We start from the raw sequence: 21,592 nt of genomic DNA on the forward strand, positions 1-21,592 counted from the left end.
GTAACAGTTTGAAATGAAATGTTTCAATGGTTCTGAATCAGAATCCACAAGAATTTCTGTTTAATGGAAAATTTCTAAATTCCAGTTTTTTGTTAGGATTCAAAACGAAATCAAAATTCAAAATGTTGACTTTTCCCATGAAACTGATATTCTATTTTCCAACCAGCTCTAACAATAATGTCCTTGCAGTCATGTGCAGTCATATACTTTGCTCAGTGTGGTAATCCTGAGCAAAGTATATTCTATGCATTTCACACATTCTAAATGGTAAGAATGTTCTCTGTGCACCTAACTGAATTATACTTTGATCACACTGTAAAAGGGATTTGCAGGCAAATTATTGAAAGATGTTGTCCATCAAAAGTATTATTTTGTCAGGGATCTGATATTGGAAACAAAACACGGGTGAAATTCTGAGCCCCCTGAAGTCAATGGCAAAACCCTCATTAACCTCAAGAGGACCAGCATTTCACCCATTATGGTCAGTGAGCCACATACAAAGGTACTGTATGCAAGGATGGAAGTTACACATTGGTAAATGAGTCTAGGTTGGTGTAATTTACATACTGAAAGCCCAGAAGACTACCCCCTGAATTTAGCCCAATATAAACAGGATCTACACTAAACTCCCATTTACTTCATTTGGGCCAGAATTTCATCCAATGCCTCCAATCTGTTGATATGCCAACCCCTTAACAAAATAATGCGTTCTCTCTTCATATAATTCTGAATGTTAAATCTCCTGCTGCTACCATTGTGTATAGACCCACAGAATGTACCCTGTAGATACAGTGCATTAAATTACACTGTAGTTTGTTTGTATTTGAATTGGGTAGCTACAGTGTAGCAGTAGTCAATGATGCTTAAGTATCATAATGCCTTTGTATTTTCACTTTCATTGTAATTGGAAAAGGTATCATTAACTTCTGGATGCACTTTTAGTTGACATGCACTGCACAGCAGCGAGAGTCTCAGACAGATATTTTGTAATTGCCTTTTACAGAAATCAAGAGAAAATGAGGATAACAGATCAGTCATGTATTAATTCAAAAGAAATGCCTTGTGCTCTTCTACAGAAGATATTTTGGGGATCTAGGCACATTCTGATAAATACACAAATGCTCCACTCCCAGACTCCAAGGGTTTGGAAATTATTTGAATGATTTAATAGAACAGCCTTCCCAGTTTCCTGCTCAGATGATATCAACCTACTGCTTAGTCCTCTTGTGTCAGCTTTTCCATTCCAAGCACTGGGTGCGTCTTTTGAACTAGGGCACCTGTAGTGACAAGTGATGTTTGAAATGATTAATTTTCTCCTGAAAATGTCCATGGTCTGGCGCTCTACCCTTTGTGCTGCTGAGAAGTTTCTCATTTTCTAAGAAATAATTCTGTCAAGCTGTTAAGAGACAGACTGCGTTGGGGCAGGTTGGCATGAATAAACACTATTTTGTCCGATTCTTTAATATGAAGTGTAATGAAAACCTAATAAAATGTATTTCTTAATAGAAAATTGTCATTGTAGCTGATCCAAAATACTTTTAAGGAATGATTTTTCAATTGTAGAATAAAATTCTCAGTGCTGCTAGACAAACACTAGAATTTCATTGTAAGATGCCTAGAAAATGCTAGGAGTTTTACAATGGTATAGTAAAGTATCCCCAAGTTTAAGACAATAATTTTTTAAAAAATTAAATTTAAATCAAGTGAACAAAATGCTTCCTTGTGCCAGTTTATAAGCAGATGCCATCAGAGGTGATGTATGGGGGAGGGCATCTGGGGTCATGTGACCCCCAGATTTGCTGCTTGGCTTGTACTGAGCGTTCTCACATGCACTCTGAGCATGCTCAGTAATACTGCTGAAGCCAGCTTCCCTCACTCTGCCCCCTCTTTCACCCACCCACCCACACTATTGTCAGGCATGGGTCGTCTCTGGATTCCATGAAACAATTCTTTTGAAGCTGAAAATCCTCAGTCTCCCTTGAGCTTTTCCTACAGTTCTGACATTGATTGTGTTCTATCATTATTTCTCCGATCCTGCTCCCTTTTAAAATCAATAGGATTGTGAGCAGGCTCTAAAAGATTCATAATTTTTTTAGTGGGAGGAAAAAACATTTCAGCACAGATGCATCAAGACAGTTTTTTATATTCACCTGATTCAATAAATTCATCTGGGTACAGTCAGCCATACCCTGATATTTAAACAGTGTTAAGTTTAGGGTTACCAACCCTCCAGGATTATCGTGGAGTCCCCAGGAATTAAAGATTAATCTTGAATTAAAGATTATGTCATGTGATGAAACCTCCAGGAATACATCCAACCAAAATTGGCAAACCTAAGGTTGTATCAAAATAAAACCTAAATGCATATGAGGTTAGCATTATTTTTGATCATGTAGGAATGATCACTTTTACATGTGGAATATAATTGAATGATCACTTTTACATGTGGAATATAATTGAATCATGCATATATTTACATACCTTGAATCGATGAGATATTTTTCCAGTGGGCAATATGTTGGTAGTTTGGAAAGTGATTTAGATGTGATAAAGGATTATGCATGGTTTACAGGTGTTTTATACAACTGGAATTTTGAGCCAATTATGAAATTTGCTGTATGAATAAAGATCCACAACTCATACAATATTTTCAAATTCCACCTTATAATATTAGCCAAATAATGTCAGCTACCCCCAAAACTTATCAATTCCATGAGCAAACAGAGGCAAAATAATTAGGGATAGATGACTCTTAAAAGGTATATGTCTATCCAAAGTTTTTGAGACTTCTGAGTCTGCAGAATTAAGCAAATATGTGAACAAATTTCTCTTTTTTGGATCCTAAAGATCAGTACCATGAAACCAGCCTTTTGCACATTTCATAACATCTGCATAGTATAGGAGTCAGGACTGGGGACAATATTAATGAATGATTTATTAGTAGTAATCATGTGAAGTATATTGTAAATGATCATATAGCCTGACACCCAGAGGGCTTCCAGTCTAAAGTCATACAAAAATGGGGGGGGGGGGGGAAAGAGCATACAAGCCAGGACATATATAGAGTGGTATATGACCTCTGAAGCTTTCATGCTTCATGACAAAAATGGGATATTAGTAATTTCTTAAAAATGGAGAAAGTAGGAGCTTCCCATATGGAAAACATGAAAGAAGGCAATGGTAATTTTACCTCCGTAAAAAGTACAATATGGGGTCATTTGTTTAAATGCCACTTCCACCTCCAGGCATTCATAATTGTAATACTCAGCACTTTCATAGCATCTTCTGTATCTCAAAGTGTTTTACAAACTTTAATGAATTAAGTATAACAATCACCCCAGAAGATATGTCCGCTCTCCTGACACCAGATCCTGAGTCTTTACCATTCTTGTCCAAAAGATCACTAACATGGGTAATTTAACTACTCCCACTTGTGGATAACAGAGTAATGCCCACTGCTCCTTAAACAATGTCTCCTCATTTCAAAGTTGCATAGATACCATACATCCATTTTCTAAACAGTCAATACCTGGGAGTGATTGCTAGTGTATGCAACATTATGATTTTCAAATAGTGGTAACTTAGTTGATTGGAATCATAAAAAGGATCTTAATAAAATATTTAATGATCCATTAATATCTTGGGAAATTCAGTATGAAAAATATTTAAACAGCCTGGAGGTTGAGTCTTCTTCTAAGAGCATGTTTAGGGTAGAGGTCAGGCTACATCAGGATCATAGGCATTGTGAAAGCTAAAGGAAGTGGGTGTTTTTCCAAGGACATGTAGCCTAAGGCGTTTGTGGAAATGCCTAATAATCACTGTACTGAAAAGGAATAAGAGGTTTCCTGTCCTCATGTGGTTAAGGGAAAGAAAATAAAATCTCTGTATGAAGAGGTTTGGGAAGGCAAACAGAGAGATTTTTAACTCAGGCTAACTAGGGTTCATTTTACTCTGTGAGCACACAAAATGAGAAAGCCTTCCTGCTTGTACTGTAGCCTGAACTGAAGGATATGAATGCAGTTTCATATTCTGAGAAGTATATTTTATAAAACATGGTCCTAAACCCTGCTGTGGCTCCAAGCAATGAACTCTTGTTGATTTCAGTGGGAGTTAAGTATATACATAGAATATCAGGGTTGGAGAGAACCTCAGGAGGTCATCTAGTCCAACCCCCTGCTCAAAGCAGGGCCAATCCCCAATTTTTGCCCCAGATCCCTAAATGGCCCCCACAAGGATTGAACTCACAGCCCTAGGTTTAGCAGGCCAATGCTCAAACCACTGAGCTATCCCTTCCCTCATTGTCCCTTTTGTTCTAGGCAAAGATATAGACTAGAACCCCAGATGCACTGCTGTGAGAATACTAGATTTTACCAACAGATAAAATAACGTATATATGCTGATTCCACAATTCAACATGCATACACCTTTTTACACCTTGCTTGGACTCCGCCCAGTAATCATCTCTCCAGGGACTATTTCCAACAGAGTAGATACGGTAACTTCAAACAGCTGCTACTTTTATTTTATTTGTCTAAGCAATCTGCCAAAGAAAGTTTTCCCTTTTTTCACCCCAGATGTGACAGAACACGGTTTCCATTTTATTTTGTTGAAGGGATTACATTTTTGCAGAAAATGAGTGGAGGAGGGTAAAGTAGTAGCTGCTAGGCAGTTACAGTGTGGGCTCCTATGCACCCTCCTCCCTGTGTCTTTTTGTGGAGAGGACTGTTGAGTAGATCTATGTAACTGAGAAACTTCTGGCTCCCATTCAAACCCCCTAGGGTGAAGAGATTCCCCAGGAGCACAGCTCCATGATGCACAAGAGATTTAAAATCCCCTCATAGGGACTTAGCGTCCCATCAGCCCTGTGCTCAACAGAATTGCTTCTGTCCCAGTCCCGCTAGGACCCTCCAAGGCCATGGAGGAGGCTGGGAATAGGATTTGCCCTAAAATAATAGGCAATTGAAGGAAAATGTTCTTATAGTTTGGCTATACATTTCTCCAGATACAAGACACCTATTCAAATGAAATGTTTGTATGTTGAGTTACAGTGAACGTTCCTTCTATACAAAAAGACAATTCACCCTGTGCAGAAGGATCAATACAATGCCTTTACCTGATTTAAGGCTCACTTAAGCCCACAGAACACAGGTGTTAATGGGACTTACATGATGTTTAGGCTTTTTGTAAACCCTCTGTCTAGGAGTGAATTTCACCCAAAATGCAAAATGCAGCACCAAGATAATGGTAGATTATTTTGCTCCAACTAGTCTTTGATTCACTTCTGCGATTCTCAATAGAAATCTTCTCTTTGTGATTTTCTTTTCAATTTTCATCTTTTCTGACTTCTTAGATCCGCTAAGCAGAGTGTGTTTGAAACCAAAGAATCCAGCTGACTCCTTGAGCACCTACATAAATGCTAACTACATTAGGGTAAGTAAACACACATTCTTTGGGTGCTCCTGAGACAGCATTCTGTTTTCCAGCTGAATAGTTGAGTCTGTTTGGGCTCCACTCTCCTTTTACTTCTGTTGACTTCACCTTGTAAGATATAAGGATAAAGTCTACCCTACCGCTCTCTCACTATTGGTGAGATAAAGTGGTCCCGACTGGGTGTTTATAATAAAGCACCCAAGAGTTATGTACGTATTTAACCTATGGTCACATAAGACATAGCTCTGGAAGGGACCTCCAGTCATCAAGTCCTGTCCAATCCTGTTGCAGCCAGCCCCATTATATAATCCCATTCATAAACTTAGCATCAAGCTCCATCTTAAAACTAGTTAGGTTGTTTGCCCCCAGTACTTCTCATGAGAAGTTGTTTCAGAACCTCACTCCAGTTCACTCCATAAAGGAAGTCATTCTGCTTTTTTAAAACAGCAATACATAAATATATACACCTACACACACACAGTGTCCTGTCCCCCATCCCCTGCCCCATCCCGCTCCTCACTTTACATCTGTACCGTCAAGGCTTTGCATCACAGACATCATTATAGTTAAGGAGAATGATTCCATTTAAAGAGCATCAATACTGCTTTTAAATGAGCAATAGAAATTAGGCCATGTATTGAGTCCTGTGAAGTATTCCTTCCCTCCAGGGGATGAAGTACCATGGTGTTTCATATTGCTGACACTGGTAACATTGTCAATGATTTAAAAAAAATGTAACAGTGAGTAAATTAAATTTCACATGAATTTACAGTATATTGTAAAGCACCTTAGACACTTCAGTATTCTCGACTGTCTGAACATTCTGACGCACCTGTCATTGACAAGAGATGTTGGGGCATATCTGACGCATTGTTCTGTGTAATGGATAAGTCAGTGGATTGTTCCATTGTCCCTGTGGTTGTGGAAATGGTTTCACTGAAGAGAGAAACAAAGTTACAATATCTGGCTCTGCCAATCATTTTATTCTTTAATAATTCATTCCTTTTTGAGGTTGCCGCAGCCTTCGCTGGCCAGCAAGGCTCAAAAGAACTCCTTCTTTAGTGCTGGACCCAAGTGCAGTGTACAAGTTCACAAGTTTTCCTTTTCATATGATAAAGATCTTTCCTTTGCTTGCTTATCATTTTCAGCGTGTCTCACGGTTCGTGCTATCTTGAGAGAATGTCCCATATATAAGGTCTCAGAGGCATTTTCTGCTTAGCAAGTATAAATTGGAGCTTCTGAGTCTGTAAGGATTTATGTATTCAAAAACTCTTTTCCCTTCATAAATCTTCATGGTACTACTTAGTTTCATATTTCTATTCTGTTCACTCTCATTTGTTTTTTATGGCCTGTTGCTAACTATACGGCAGAAATACTAACTAACAGGTAGAGCAGGCCAGAAAAGGGAATTTCTATTTTGTGGGAAATTCTGCAGTGTCAATGTTTCAGTTTGTTTCATTCTGCATCAGCACAAAATATTTACATTGAAGAATTTCATGTGAAATGGAACAATCCGTTTTGGCACTGGACAACAGGGAAGCCGGCTGCCTCACCAGCTTGTCATTTGTCCAGCAAGGTAACCAAGCAGTCTGGGAATTAGGCAGCCAGGGAGTCAGGCAACCAGGGAGCCAGCCACCTAGGGAGCCAAGCAGAGAGAGGCAGCCCAGCTACCAGGCAGGGAGTCAACAAGTTGGGCAGATGGAGAACCAACTATCAGGGAGCCAGGAAGCCCATCTGCCCACCAGACAAGGGGCTTGACAAGTTGGGTAGCCAAGCAGGCAGTCCAGGAAACCAGGGAGCTGGGCAGGCTGGCAGGAAAACAGGTAGGCAGGGAAGTTTCAACAAAACCAGCACATTGCAGTGGAATATTTTGGTTACATCAAATTAGAATTTTCCAGCAGAAAACTCTTCCACTGAACAATTTTTGACCTGCTGTACCAGGTCATGCAGGCTTTCTGTTTTAATTTATCTTGTGGTCTAGATTCCCATTTCTTTCTCTGGAACTTTCACCTAAGATCTCTGTGCAATGCATGACTTTAAATCAAATACTGCTGTGTCTGTTTCTAAACCAGGGTTACGGTGGCAAGGAGAAGTCCTTCATTGCAACTCAGGGTCCCATGATTAATACCGTGAATGATTTCTGGCAGATGGTTTGGCAGGAAGACAGCCCTGTCATTGTTATGATCACAAAGCTGAAAGAAAAAAATGAGGTATGATATCAAATGGCTACATCCAGAAATTACTCCAGTGGTTGTATTGTAAATGAGACTGTCTATACATCTCACAGTATATAACATCCTTTGTAGAAAGAACCTCATAGTAGATATAATACCAGCAGATAACCAGCTCTTAAATGTTAAGGTGATGGTCATTATGGAAAAACCTAAGATAGATAATTAGATATAGCATTATATAGCAATCTCAAGAGATGTATAAAGCATATCCCAGAATATTCATGAAGGCTGAGGGATGGCAGTTATGAGAAACACTCCACATATAGTTAGGTAGCACTTGTAAATTTGGGATCATTACCTGTTAATTTTAATTATATATAGAATATTTTCTTCTTTTGGATGATGTAATGTCCAAGGAAGATTTCACCTCTATGTTCCAGACCTGCACTTTGGAACAAACAAAGACAACTCCTAAAGAATCCATCCCAAGTTTTACAAAAGAACCTAATTCATGTTGAGAAATACAGTTTGGGAGCATTTAGTCAATAGTATGGTCATATCTAGCCAGTATGGAATTATATAGTTCCTTACATTAACACGGAGAATATGTGACCATTGCTCATTAATTGCTAAGGCCAGATAAGGCCTGTTATATTTTCTGTGACTTTTGGAGGGACTCCCACCTACCTATTTTATTAGCTTTATTTAATGCTTGTACAAATTGATGCCAGGTTCTCCATTATGGTAGAAGAACACAAATCAACTGCCCAAGGCACTGAGGGTGAAAATCACCTTTGTACAGAGGACCAGCGCAAAGTGTATGCATCACTTAAGTCCTATTTAATCCTATTTTAAAAGCTTAAATGAGACATAAATGGTGCACAGGCCTTCTGTATGGAGTGAATTTCACCCTGAGCGTGCAGGGCCTTTAATTGTGCCTGGTCTCTGGTTGAGGGGTTAAAGGTGGGCAGAAGGCTGATTATACCTTCCCTTTTATACGTACCCCCAAATCTGGCCCTTTTTCTCTCTAAGTTTAGAGTCGAGCATACAGTGTTTATAACATATCAAACAGGAAAGCTATATAACGTAGGTCTGTGCTGTAAATATCCCACATATTTCCACACCAGGCCACATTTTGATACTGTAGACCAGCCAAACCAATGTCTGGGTAACTTTCATTAATGGAATATTTTTGAAAAATCGCCCCAGTAACAGAATAACAAATATTTGACTAAGGAAATACTGAATTTTTAAACACTTACTTCTAACACTGTGTGAGAAGAATGACTTGAAAGAAATGTCCAGTGGTTTCCAACATATCAGGAAACCGTGTGTTTACCTGAATTGGTGAGGCCTGCCACGCTAGTGTTTATCAGCATTGTTGTGGACTGACAGTGGTAATTTCCTTCTAATAAAAGAGAGTGAGACATCTTCAGTGTTCCCAGGCTACTTGGAGAAGGTCTGTGTTTACATGAACTGTTCTGACATTCTAATGAACAACTCTGGGAAGAAATGTTAAGAACTGCCTGATGATTGTAAGCTGAATTGTTCGGGATTTTACTTTCTACTGAGAAGAAAACAATATGTTAACTTCTTTAGTAAAATATTTACTGCCTGCAAAGAAGACAAAATAGCTGCTATGCGGCAAAATAGCATTGTAATTTTTTGCCCCCTTTGTTCTCTGCAGCATACCCATCATTTTCAGGGAGGTTTGTTTATAAAACACACAGATGTTCAAAAGCAGCATCCCCCAACTCTTTCAGCCTTCCAATACACAACTCTTGTATGTAGGCCCTATTCCTCCTGTGCTGAATAACATTATGATGAACATGAACATTTCTGCTGTGAAAAGTCAGGGCTCAGAAGCTTTCAAGAGTCTTCATTACTGCTTATGGTGGGTGATCCAGGCTATGCATATACAGTACAAATGTGGGGTTTTATTAAGAACTGTTTGTTCTGTCAATGACGGTTCCCCCCACACACACACTACATACCATGTACAGCCAACCCATGCTTCTTTAGGGCCAGTTTCTGTCAGCCTTCTCATGTGACCTCACTCCCTGGGACATCTTGTCGCATAAGGTGCTACTTTACATGAGTGACAGAGGCAGAATCAGGCCCACACTTAACAATATAGGGAGACATTTTCTGCTGTCATCATGCCACCATTGACTTCAGTGCAGTTATTTCAGCAAATAATTTGGCCCATATTACTCATTATGTACTTGCTGCACCTTTTGTGTTTATCACAATCGAAGTTGGTTTTAAGAAGCTGCCGCTATCAGAAATATGTACAAAGGTTGTGAGTGAGGAGGGTGGGGAAAGGAGGAAAGGTATAGAGCTAGTTTTAAAGCTCAGCGTCTCCCACCCTGTATAGGTACTGCAGGAGTGGACTGAAAATAGGGAGAGATTTTCAGAAGTGCCTAAGAGAATTAGGAGCACCAGTCCCATGGAAAGTCAATGGCACTTGTGTTTCTAGTGATCTTAGACTCTTTTGAAAATCTCACCTGTAATTATGAATGTGATGACTGCAAGACCCACTTGTTCCCAGGCACAGGTTTAGAAAGCATTTAAATAGGTGAGCTCCTATAAAGGAAAATTAAAAAGAGGCCAAGGAGCCACAATATGAATGGCAAGGAGCAGATACACTATTGCAAGGAGAAGTGATGGGCTCTATAGGGTTTTATAACTCAATTAAGGACCAGAGAACTCCTTTCTCTCCCCATATACAAACACAGTAGCCATATCCAATACACTAAGAGTTTTCTCAGAACGGAAATAAGATTATGAAGTTGTTTGAATGACCCAGTGGGTGGTTTTTGAACAGCTTTCAAAAATACCTGTTCTAAAAGATGAGTACTATGAAAACTTGTGGTCCAGTTTTCTTGCCATATGAAATTGTTAGTATTGGGCAATTTCCTTCTTTCATGTTTGTATACCTGTGGAGTTTCTGCAAGATTGTCTGAAGACAATCGCTGTCCCCATTTATTTTATATATCATCCATTTGTTGCAATACATTCCAAAATATGATCATTTCCCTGGTATCCAACTTTTTGGAAGTGCCCTAACCACTTGAGTCTAGCTCTGTTTTCAGGTCTTCTTTTTTGTTATCGCCATGGTATTTTCAAAACCAGCATGGAAACTGTTAAAATTAAGCTATTGTATTTTACTAAATGTAGATGAGATATTAACTGAGGATTGTTTTAATTAACAATCTGATTGCATAGTCCACACAGTGCAAGCTGCCAATTACTGTGCTGGTAAAGAGTCAAGAAAAACACTTATAAGGAGGTTCTGAAGTCTTTGGAGACCAGTGCACAGTATTCTCATTTATCAAGAAGGTTCAGAAGCTGACTGCACCATTGTTGATTGTCAGGGTGCAACTGCACATTTAGACTTTTCATTTCCCATATTAACAATGAAAACTAAACTCCCAGGGAGGGGCATGCCTTTCAGATCACATAGCTGATAGTGGCCATATGTCACATGGTGTGGCTGCTGAACTTTTGAACGCTTTTTTCTTATAAATTTATTAGGGTGTTTTCTTGCCATTCTTGGTATCTTCAGAGAGACAGCGTTTAAGAGGTATGGTAGCTCTGCAAGTCTTACAGTGCAACTGATGACTCTTCTTTGAATGAAACCAGTCAAATTGGTCAGTGCAATTTCAGTTACAAAAAATGTGTCTTCCACACATCTCACATTATTAAGGTAATGAGCATTTCTTTTTAGAAGAATGTTTATTCTCCAGAGTGTTTCCATTCAGCTCAATGAGCTATTGAGTGATAAGGTACACCAGAAATTTAAAGATCTTGCCTGATGGTCAAGTCTTGCATTTCACTGTAATGTTTAAACTGAACTATACTGATTTTTTTTCCAGTTTTAGCAGTATATACTAGAAATTGTGGTTCATGGTAATGAATGACATTAAAGCAATGATTTTGTTTTGCTGTGCAATGGGGGCTGTTAAGTAGCAGCTATCTGAATATACGTTGTTCTTTGAATCAGTAGTTGCTGGTGACAGTAGAAAAAGTCCCTCGTGTTGTTTCTATGGGTGTAGGATAGTTTGTTCCATGGTTCAGGGTTTTTTCTGTGTATTGGTTACTAAATGTTTTCTGTAAGTTTCATGTGATCTGTATTTGAAATGAATAGTAGCTATGCTGCAGGTAAACATGGTATTCCACCTGAGAGTTTGATTTCTTAGTACTATCTGTTTCTACATCTGCCTTTGAACAGATGCTTGGCAAGTACATTTCTGGAAAAGTTTATTAGTTCAATAAGAATGCTTTATATTTATAGGTTTACTCAAGCATTTTAGGCAAGAGAATAACTTTTTTATCTTCATTGCAGCTCAGAAATTGAATAGACACTTCTTTCTTAGGCTTCAGTTTATCTAAGGGCTTAAGCATGGGTTTAAGTCTGTGTTCAGGGCCCTAGATAGTAAATAGGGATACAATTCTTATGTGGGAGTGGGAAAAATTCTGAGTCCTTTACTCAGTTTCAGTCCTCACACAGGCAAAAGTTCCATTTAGGTCTTTTGCCTGAAGAGAAACTAAGTAATGGCTTCAGGATTTCACTCTGTACATTTATAAAAATGTACCTGCAAAAATCCAACTTGGATTTTGAATTTATCTTTTGTTCAAAATATTTTTCTTCAGTCAAACTTAGTTGAATTTTTAAGCATCAAATACTATTCAAAGTGTTCAGTATAATGGATTAAGATTTTAAAGGCTAGTTTTCAAAAGTAGCCTCTGATTTTGGATACTTCTGTTTCTGGATGCCCAACGTGAGACAGGTTGGGCCTGATTTACACAGATGCTTCAACTGGATTTGCGGCTGCTCAGCATATTCTAAGAATTAGACCCTAAAACATTCATCAGGACACCTGCAATCTGTTACTCATAAATGTTTCTGACATTCACAATATGTGAATATCACCTTGTTTGCTTCAATATGTGCTTTTCAGACAGATACTGTTCTGATAAGAATCTGATATCAGTATCATCAAATCATAGGCGGCATATAATGGAGGCCAGAGGAGACTGAGCCTCTCCAAACCTCATGCTGCTGGCGGGGGGAGGCAAGGCAGATTTGGGGCCCCCTGAAAAATCTCCCCCACCATGCTCCCCGGGGTGGAGGAGCTCTCACTCACCACCGCAGCTCCAGAGCTACAGCAAGGGCACAGAGTTTTTCCGGCCTCAGGGTATCGGGGGAGGAGGAGTGAGCAGGAGCGGAGCTCCAGGGGGGAAAGATGTGGAGTGGGGGCAGAATGAGGCCGGAGCCATGTGTGGAATAGGGTGGGGCCACAGGGGAAGGGGTGGAATGGGGTGGGGCCATGGACAAAGCTGCAGGCAGAAGGGGCAGGATGGGGGAGGGGCTCGGGGCTCCAGCCAGGGCCTAGAGCTCTGCCGTAGTCCCAGCCAAGGCTGAGAGCTCGACCCTGGCTGGCACTGAGCTCTCAGCTTCCCCACCACCCGTGACCCCAATTGAGCTCTCAGACCTCTCCCCACCCCGGGCCATGGCAGGGAGAGGGGCCAAGCTTGGCCCCCTGCCCTGGTCAGGGCCATGGCGGGGGGATGAGGGGGGCTGAGAGCAGTGTGTGAGGGCGGGGCCTCGGCCACAAGAGGCGGGCAGGGGGATCGCCTCCCCAAGGGGGAGCTTCATCTGCCTGCCCATGCATCCAGTAATTAGTATCTGGATTCACACTGATGTTTCCTTTTCAGAAATGTGTGCTCTATTGGCCAGAAAAGAGAGGGATCTATGGGAAAGTTGAAGTCCTCGTTAACAATGTGCAAGAGTGTGAGAACTATACTGTCCGCAACCTTACATTAAAGGTAATGATCTATGGCTGTTATGGGGAAATGTCCTTCCAATGTCCATAATATTTAACTGTTGAATGTTCAGTGAAATTGAACAGCAATACATTTAAAACTGAAAAAGGGCACATTTTTTCACTATTCATAACTAACCTATGGGACTCACTGCCGCAAGGTATAATTGAAACCTAGGACCTGAAGCCCTTATAATAAGGCCATTTTACATCACTCTGGCAGTGTAAAGGGGCCTTAAAGTTATACTCACTTAAGTTACACTCACTTTAAGGCCCCTTTACACTGTCAGAGCAATTAGGGTTGTCACCAAGTGGACCCTTGAGGACTCACCCCTTCTCTGCCTCTTCCCTTGAGGCCCTGCCCCCTCCCTGCCACTTCACTCGAGGCCCCACCCCTACCCCACCTCTTCCTCAAGGCCCCGCCCCCAACACTCACTCTTCTTCCCCCTTCCTCCTGTCGCTAGCTGGATTGTCTCCACCTCCCTCCCCGCACCCCCAGCAGGGCTTCCTCTGCTTGGGGCTGGGACAGGAGCTACTGCAGCCTGACAAGGAGCCTGCCTGCAGATAGGAGGCGGCCCGAGCTGAGCAGGGGCTGGTGCGGTTTAATGACCCGGCACCCCTGCCCTGCAGAGCTGGGCTTTTGGTGTCCAGTCTGTACAACTGACTGGACACTGCCAGGTCCCCGTTTTGACTGGACTTTCCAGTCAAAAACTGGGCACCTGGCAACCCTAAGAACAATGTAAAGGGAGAGTTTAAGTGAGAGTTGGGGCCCCAGAATTTAACAGGATTCAGAGAAGGTTTAGATATTTATATGGATGATGAGAACACCCACAGTTCATTAGATAAGATAAAAATATAAGCGATATAAACTTGATGCTTCAGGGCATAAGCCTGTCTGGAGTTAGGAAGAAACTCCTCCTATGAGCAACTTATTCCATAATTGTCCACAATAAGGTTCCTTCATCTGCTTCTGAAGAATCTGGTAGTAGCCACTGTTAGGGCATGTCTACACTTACCTCCAGAGCAATCGATCTAGCGGGGGTCGATTTATCGCCTCTAGTGAAGACGTAATAAATCGACCGCTGAGCGCTCTCCCGTCGACTCCGGTACTCCACTGGAACAAGAAGTGTAGGCAGAGTTGACAGGGGAGCGTCAGCAGTCCACCTACTGCAGTGAAGACACCACGGTGAGTAGATCTAAGTACATCGACTTCAGCTATGTTATTAACGTAGCTGAAGTTGAGTAATTTAGATTGACCTCCCCTTCCCCCCAGTGTAGACCAGGCCTCAGAAACAGAATGCTGGACAAGATGGGCTACTAGTCTGATCCAATAAGGTAGTTCCTGTGTTCATATACCGAGGATATTGTAGTTCTCATGTAAGACCTGCTTCAATACTTATGATAAGGTCTTTTAGCAGATAGTGGACAAATTAAGCAATTTCATCAATATGAATACAATTTAAAGGCCATATTCTCTGGCCTTATTCCACTCCCATTGCTGCACTCCTCCTTCTATGCCTGCCCCCTATTCACATCCCACAGTGCAGAGGGTAGAGAGAAGGTCTGGCCAGAGTGCATTACACTCTGGCAATCCCCAGCTGATAATAAGGACCCATGGTGACCCTAGTCATCTGGTGTAAATAGGAGCAGAAGAGAATCTGGCCCTGAGTATCTTGTTTCACCATATCAAGGTATGTGATTTATCAGCTGTTGGATTCCCCAAATAGTCACCGGTATCTGGTTTGATAATGTATGTATGGGCCAAATTCTGCCTTCATACATGCATGTGTCTGAAGCTTATCATATTGACAGAAATAAAATTAATTGCAAAATTGTTCTTCACAAGTGTATAAGTGATATCTTTACATTATTTCCAGCAAGGGAGTCAGTCCCAAAATATGAAACACTATTGGTACACATCCTGGCCGGACCATAAAACCCCAGATAGTGCTCAGCCTCTTTTGCAGCTTATGCTGGATGTGGAAGAGGACAGGATGGCATCAGCTGGCAGAGGACCTGTAATTGTGCACTGCAGGTAATCTACTACAGTTTTCTTAAAATAATTAGTGCAAAACTCAATGGCTTAGAATTCTTATAGTAGGGCTACAGACATAGGTGCAGGAACTAGGGGAGCATTGGGTGCTGCCGCACTGCCTGGCTTAAAGTAGTAATAACAACCCAAATACATGGTTTCCACCTTCAGCACCCCCACTATAAAAACTGCTCCCGCACCACTGGCCTCAGATCACAAGGCCCTTTCCTATTCAAATAGGGCCTTTCTGGAAGTGGTTAAGAGAAAGTTCCACAATGCTTTTACTAAATTCTGGTTGAACTGTTAGTTTGCGTTGCTATGTTTTAGAAATTTAGCCATATTTTGGTAGTGAATAGTTCCTGAACCAATCCTGATTTCTGCTAATGAATTAGGTAAGTGTTTGAAAGACAGTTCTGAGGAATAGTTGTCAGTCTGTGTTCCATGTTGTTCACTGTTCACTTTAGCTATTTGTTGTCCATTATTCATGTTGTGTGATTAGTGACATGTTCTGCCCCATGATTGGCTGCCTGAAACTTTTTAAACGGGAGAATAATGAATCACAAACTTGAGGTAAAATTTTTCAAATGAATACACATTAGTACTAAAATTCATGTTCATTCTGGGGTTTGTGAACATTTTCACAACTGCTTGGCTGAATACTCACAAACCATAAATAGTGTTACCCCACAAATCAGAGTGAGCCAAATGCTGCCCATTTTGCTCATCAGAATTCATCAGTTCTATTAATCATCTGTCATTTTACTCTGTGTACTGTAGTGAACTAAATTGTACATCATGAAATAGTAGTAGGCTATTTCAGATTTGTTATATTACTTGAAAAGGTGTTAGGAGATGAGGCAACTTAGAAAAAAATTATTTCCATGCCTTTTTTCTCTTATAATCATGGTGCTATAATGCACTTTTTGCTAGACATAGGTCAAAACCAGAACTTTTCTTCTCAAACTACCTCTACTAGCTCCATATTTCTGGGATTTGGATAAATACAACCCAGAGATTTGAACAACCCCTCATTATGCCAAACCAAATCCAAGGAGATTTTCCAAAAACCATAACCACCCCAATTTTGCCCATCTCTCTTTACTATTTTATTTTGTTTTGTTTTGTTTTGTTTTGTTTTCTTAAGCAATCCACAAATCTATGTATGAACTTCTAGGTTCCCATTTGCGCAGTAATGCTTTTTCATGAGGAGGGGCACAATGGAACTTGGTGTCATTCGGAGGTAAATAACATCATAGGGGGGTCTGAAATCACTGTGTCCCTAATAAAATGAACATGACGCTGTAGTGGCGGTGTCATATTCCCTCTTCTAGCAACATACTTTCCCACATTTTAATCTTCTGATTTATGGGATAGAGGTATCCAGATCTCACAAAACTTTCAAATTTGGGGCTGTTTGCCTGGGATACATATGTGCAGCTCTCATTTATTTCAGTGGCAGCACTGCATGCTGACCTGAGGACAAAACATGACCCTCAACCTTGTGCAGAAAGGCTATAAAAATATTTTAAGTTTTTAAATTATTATCAACATTGAAAAAAAATACATTTGAAAAGTAAAATGAAAAAAAATAACCTACAAATGCTGGCTGCTGTCTCATGTGCTCCAATAGCATGTCCATTCAGGGCATTATGTGTAAGAAAGAATATAATCCATCTCACCCTCCAGCAGCAGAGTTATGTCTGTAGAGCTAAGAGGAGAAAAATGAGTATACATTTATTATTGTCATTTAAATCAGCAGATGTGACTCTGAATACACAGAGGGAACAGATCCACTAAGTAAGAACGTTTGTTTTGTACAGCCAGTTTTCAGAGTAGTGTTGCACTTTAAAGGTACAGAAATTTCCTCTGTCACTTGAAGTGCCCATCCAAATCTTATACTAATCTATGACTGACACACCATCTTTTGTATGGTTTCAGAGTAGCAGCCGTGTTAGTCTGTATTCGCAAAAGAAAAGGAGTACTTGTGGCACCTTAGAGAGTAACAAATTTATTAGAGCATAAGCTTTCGTGAGCTACAGCTCACTTCATCGGATGCATTGTGTAGCATAGTACATCCAAATGAGCTCGTGTGTTTTGGCCTCTAGGTGGTCTTGGACTGAATATATATTTGAATGAACAGACTTCAAATACAAAGTAAGAGATTTTTTTCTATTGACCAAATGAGGAAAAAAATAGAGGCATAGAGCTAGATTCTCAGCTGGCATAAGCTGATTTAGCTCCATTTATGTCAATTAAACTATGCTAATTTATGCCAACTGAGCAGCTGGCCCATAATGTGCAATACACAAATTACACAAAAGATATCCTCTGCCCCCAGAAGAAGCAACAAATTAATATATAAGGTGCAGGAACTGCCTGGGTTACAAAACTACCTCTACCCATGGTGATGAACCTGACACTGACATTTTGGGTGCTGAAAAATGCTGCATTCACTGCCTTTGCAACCAGTACAGAAGCCCCCAACCCCGGTGCCTCCCACCCCATGGGGCTGGAGTCCCTGAGACTCCCGTCCTGCAGCTGAAGCCTAGAGCCCTAAATGGGGGGAGTATAGAGGGCTCTGGGAAGTAGTCTCTGAGAATTTAAGCCTTGAAATTATTATTCCCAAAAAGCAATAAACACTACTCTATGGTATTGGAGCCCAAACAAACAAACAATACAGCAATACAGAACATCATACTGTACTGCCACAGGGGTGCAGTGTGATAGGTGTCTTAAAAATACCTATGTAAGTAGATCACAAAATTGCCCTGATATTTTGTGAGAGGTATATAGGGCAAGTAACAGATTCTCTGTAACTTGAAGTCTTTAAATCAAGATTTGAGAATGTCAGTGACTTAGCCAAAGGTTACAGGGTCCATTACAGGAGTGGGTAGGTGAGGTTCTGTGACCTGAGATATGCAGGAGGTCAGACTAGATGATTGTGATGGTCCTTTCTGTCCTAAAGTCTATGAGTGTCAGATTTAGTTTGCATAGTCTGCAGTAAAGTCAGGGAAAAAGATATGACCTACATTGCCTGATGCTGGGGAGATGGGAACTTGCCTTTGTCAAATACACTGGAGAATTTATCCAAGAACAGTTAATCCGTGGGAAAATATAAATCATGTAATACTACCAGGATCTTAGAGGTAGGGGGATCTGCTGTGAAAGTGCTGACCTATTGGTAGTTTTAACTTATGCACCTCATTTGTAAAGGATTTCACAATATTTTGAAGAAAAGAATGTATGTGCAGTAACTTGCTTGTTTAGGCTAGTTCCTCTGCCTTCCCCTGTGTATAAAATATCTCTATCCCATTTTGGACACATTTGCCCAGATGATATCAGCATTCAAGGATATAGGTTGTCAGCTATAAATCTCAGACTCACCCCAGGAAATCAGTCTTTTCTGATTGCCAGTTTTGCTTCTCACTATCCCCTCACTTTTTGGCTTAGCAGCCTTATATATTTAATACTGCTGACTCCTGGGGTACCTGAGTCTCAAATACACTCCCATCTTTAATTCCATAGCCAGGAGTCTGAGATTGGGGTCCTCTGCACTGCATACATATAATCCTAATAAAACTCATACTGCAACCTTTCATCCAAGACACTCAAAACACTTTACAGACACTAATGGAATTAAGCCTCACAGCACTCCTCTGAGGTACATAGCTGGTATTATACCCATTAAACAGATGGATAAAGTGAGGCAGTCAATCATTTAACTACTTAGTGCCTCACTTTATCCATCCCTCCTCCACACTCCCCCCAGACGGCAAACGAGGAACAGAACATGGAAAGTTGCAGCACTCACTCCCTCTCCCCTCTGCAGAATTGCAGAGCACTACAAGAGGCTGATAGAGAGTGGCAGCATGATTACTGGTCTTGCATACATCCATGGCTAGTGTGGAGAGAACTGTGACAGAATCTCTCCAACTGAGCAAGATCCATGGAGATGGGGCTTGGAATACAGATCCCTGGCCTCTGCTGCCTTTCGGGGACAGATTCCTCTGGTCACTCCACATCTCCCCTTGAACTGGAGCAGAGAATACTCAGACTCCTCAGGTCCATTGGATCTGTAGAGGTTTTGCATTTACATTTCCCCCTCCCGGCACTTTTGTGCAGAGCAAAAACATATGGGCCTCACAAACTAACCCACAACTGTTTATCTGCTGCAGCTCTGTGAGCATTCATTTTCTAGCAGAAAAGGTGAGTTAGTCATGCACCTAAGCACTGATGAGTCTCTTTTCTGCTGAGTATTTTCAGGTCCATATATCCAACATCAGAACAACTTCTTTGAAGGATGCAGGTTGGTGTCTGTCAGCTCTGTTCACCTTTGTTTTAATTTTACTTTCAGTGCTGGAATAGGAAGAACTGGGTGTTTTATTGCTACTGCCATTGGTTGTCACCAGCTGAAGGAAGAAGGCGTTGTAGATGCACTAAGCATTGTCTGCCAGCTACGAGTTGATAGGTGAGTTGCAGTGGAACTGTAAGTCAGACAAAAAACACAATGTGGCATTTTCAGTCCTGGTTTGCCACATTCCTATCTGATATATTTGTCTGTTAACCTCACAGAACAGAAATACTCTGCCTCATTGTAGGATATGTCCTGCATCCTACACTCTGTTTAAAGAAGGTCACAGTTGGGTAAGAAATATACAAATGTCAAGACTTTAAAGGATTCACCATTCTTTAAGGTGAATTGAAGTGTTTAAATTGTTAAATTATTAACATAACACGTGGGACGATTTAAAATTTATGGAAAACTATGTGGGAGATTTTCAGAAGCTCTCAGAGTTGCCTAATTCTCCTCCTACTGATACCAAAGTGAGTTTTTCTATGGACTTCAATGGGAGCACAGTTAGACTAGCACTGAATACTTCTGAAAATCCCACCCTACATTTTTAACTGGAATATTTTGAAAAGTTCTTTCCTTTTTTACTTTTCTGTCAGGACCTGAATTTGGGGTTCTGTGTTTCTCTTGCAAGAGTTTCCTACATCACAATGGCCAAGCCTAAGCCGGTTAAGAAGCTGAGGCTATTTGGCCATCCAGTAGCAATGAGGAAACAAAAGGACCTCAAAGTTGTAAACCAACAAAGAGATCTAAATAAGAGAAGGTATTTGTTGAATAAATTGTTTTACAATTTCTTTGCCCATTCTGCCTATCAGCTGTCTTTTTTTTGGTTAGAAAAATCATAGATTATTTTAAAATGTATTAACCTGAGAGTTTCTGTGGCCTAGCAGGCCATGTATTAAGAGACACTGGATCCTGCACTCCATGTGATGCAAACCTCTCACTGAAATCAATTCAACAAAGGGTTGGCAAAAGCAGTTTAAAGTGTATGTCACAATGCATATTCCTTTCCCCCTGGGCCATATCCTCTCTCCCGGACAGACACACATATCAATTCCAAGTAACTGGCTTGGTGCAAGCTTGGGAAGGGAGGTGAGTGTGTGTCTGTAATGGCCAAGTTGCAGTTGCTTTTAACACCCTGAAATTGCAATAACCCCTACTGCTTCTGGGTCCCAACTCTGTGAGGGGCACTGGCCGATGGACCTCAGTGTTAACCAAAAGAGCCTCAGTTTCATTTTCTATCTGAAAGACAACACTGGTAATGCAAAAAGAAAAGGAGTACCCGTGGCACCTTAGAGACTAACAAATTTATTAGAGCATAAGCTTTCGTGAGCTACAGCTCCGATGAAGTGCATCCGATGAAGTGAGCTGTAGCTCACGAAAGCTTATGCTCTAATAAATTTGTTAGTCTCTAAGGTGCCACGGGTACTCCTTTTCTTTTTGCGAATACAGACTAACACGGCTGCTACTCTGAAAACTGGTAATGCAGTACAGCCTCAGCTAGTAGTCCAGTAGTACAGCACACACACACACCCTTACTACTATGCTCGCTTTCAACACTGGATATGAGCTTAGGTCCTACTGTGGGACTTCATCCCAACATCTGGCCTGAAACCAGTGCTACCAGCTGAGTTATCACACAGCTGTATTAGGTGTTGGTAACTGATCCAACAGACTGCACTGAACACTTTTTTATGGTCAAGTTTAACTAAGTTGCATTGTTGGCGCTGAAATGAGTCACTGTTGTAAAATTTCTTCTGTGTCTGCTGTTTAGACA

General features: G+C 40.8%; 1 protein-coding gene across 4 annotated transcripts in view; it reads left to right on the top strand.

The window, feature by feature from the left end:
• The window catches only part of PTPRR (protein tyrosine phosphatase receptor type R), a 191,988-nt gene that overhangs the window by 167,592 nt on the left and 2,804 nt on the right, over positions 1-21,592 (top strand). For all 4 annotated transcript variants that reach the window (XM_038411493.2, XM_043493408.1, XM_043493412.1 and 1 more), the window contains 5 exons: positions 5,351-5,430; positions 7,503-7,640; positions 13,326-13,436; positions 15,310-15,467; positions 19,819-19,932. In XM_038411493.2, the coding sequence (XP_038267421.1) occupies positions 5,351-5,430; positions 7,503-7,640; positions 13,326-13,436; positions 15,310-15,467; positions 19,819-19,932 (601 nt within the window). The remainder of the gene's footprint in view (positions 1-5,350; positions 5,431-7,502; positions 7,641-13,325; positions 13,437-15,309; positions 15,468-19,818; positions 19,933-21,592) is intronic.

Source organism: Dermochelys coriacea, chromosome 1, assembly GCF_009764565.3.
Source record: "Dermochelys coriacea isolate rDerCor1 chromosome 1, rDerCor1.pri.v4, whole genome shotgun sequence".
Classification (NCBI taxonomy): domain Eukaryota; kingdom Metazoa; phylum Chordata; order Testudines; family Dermochelyidae; genus Dermochelys; species Dermochelys coriacea.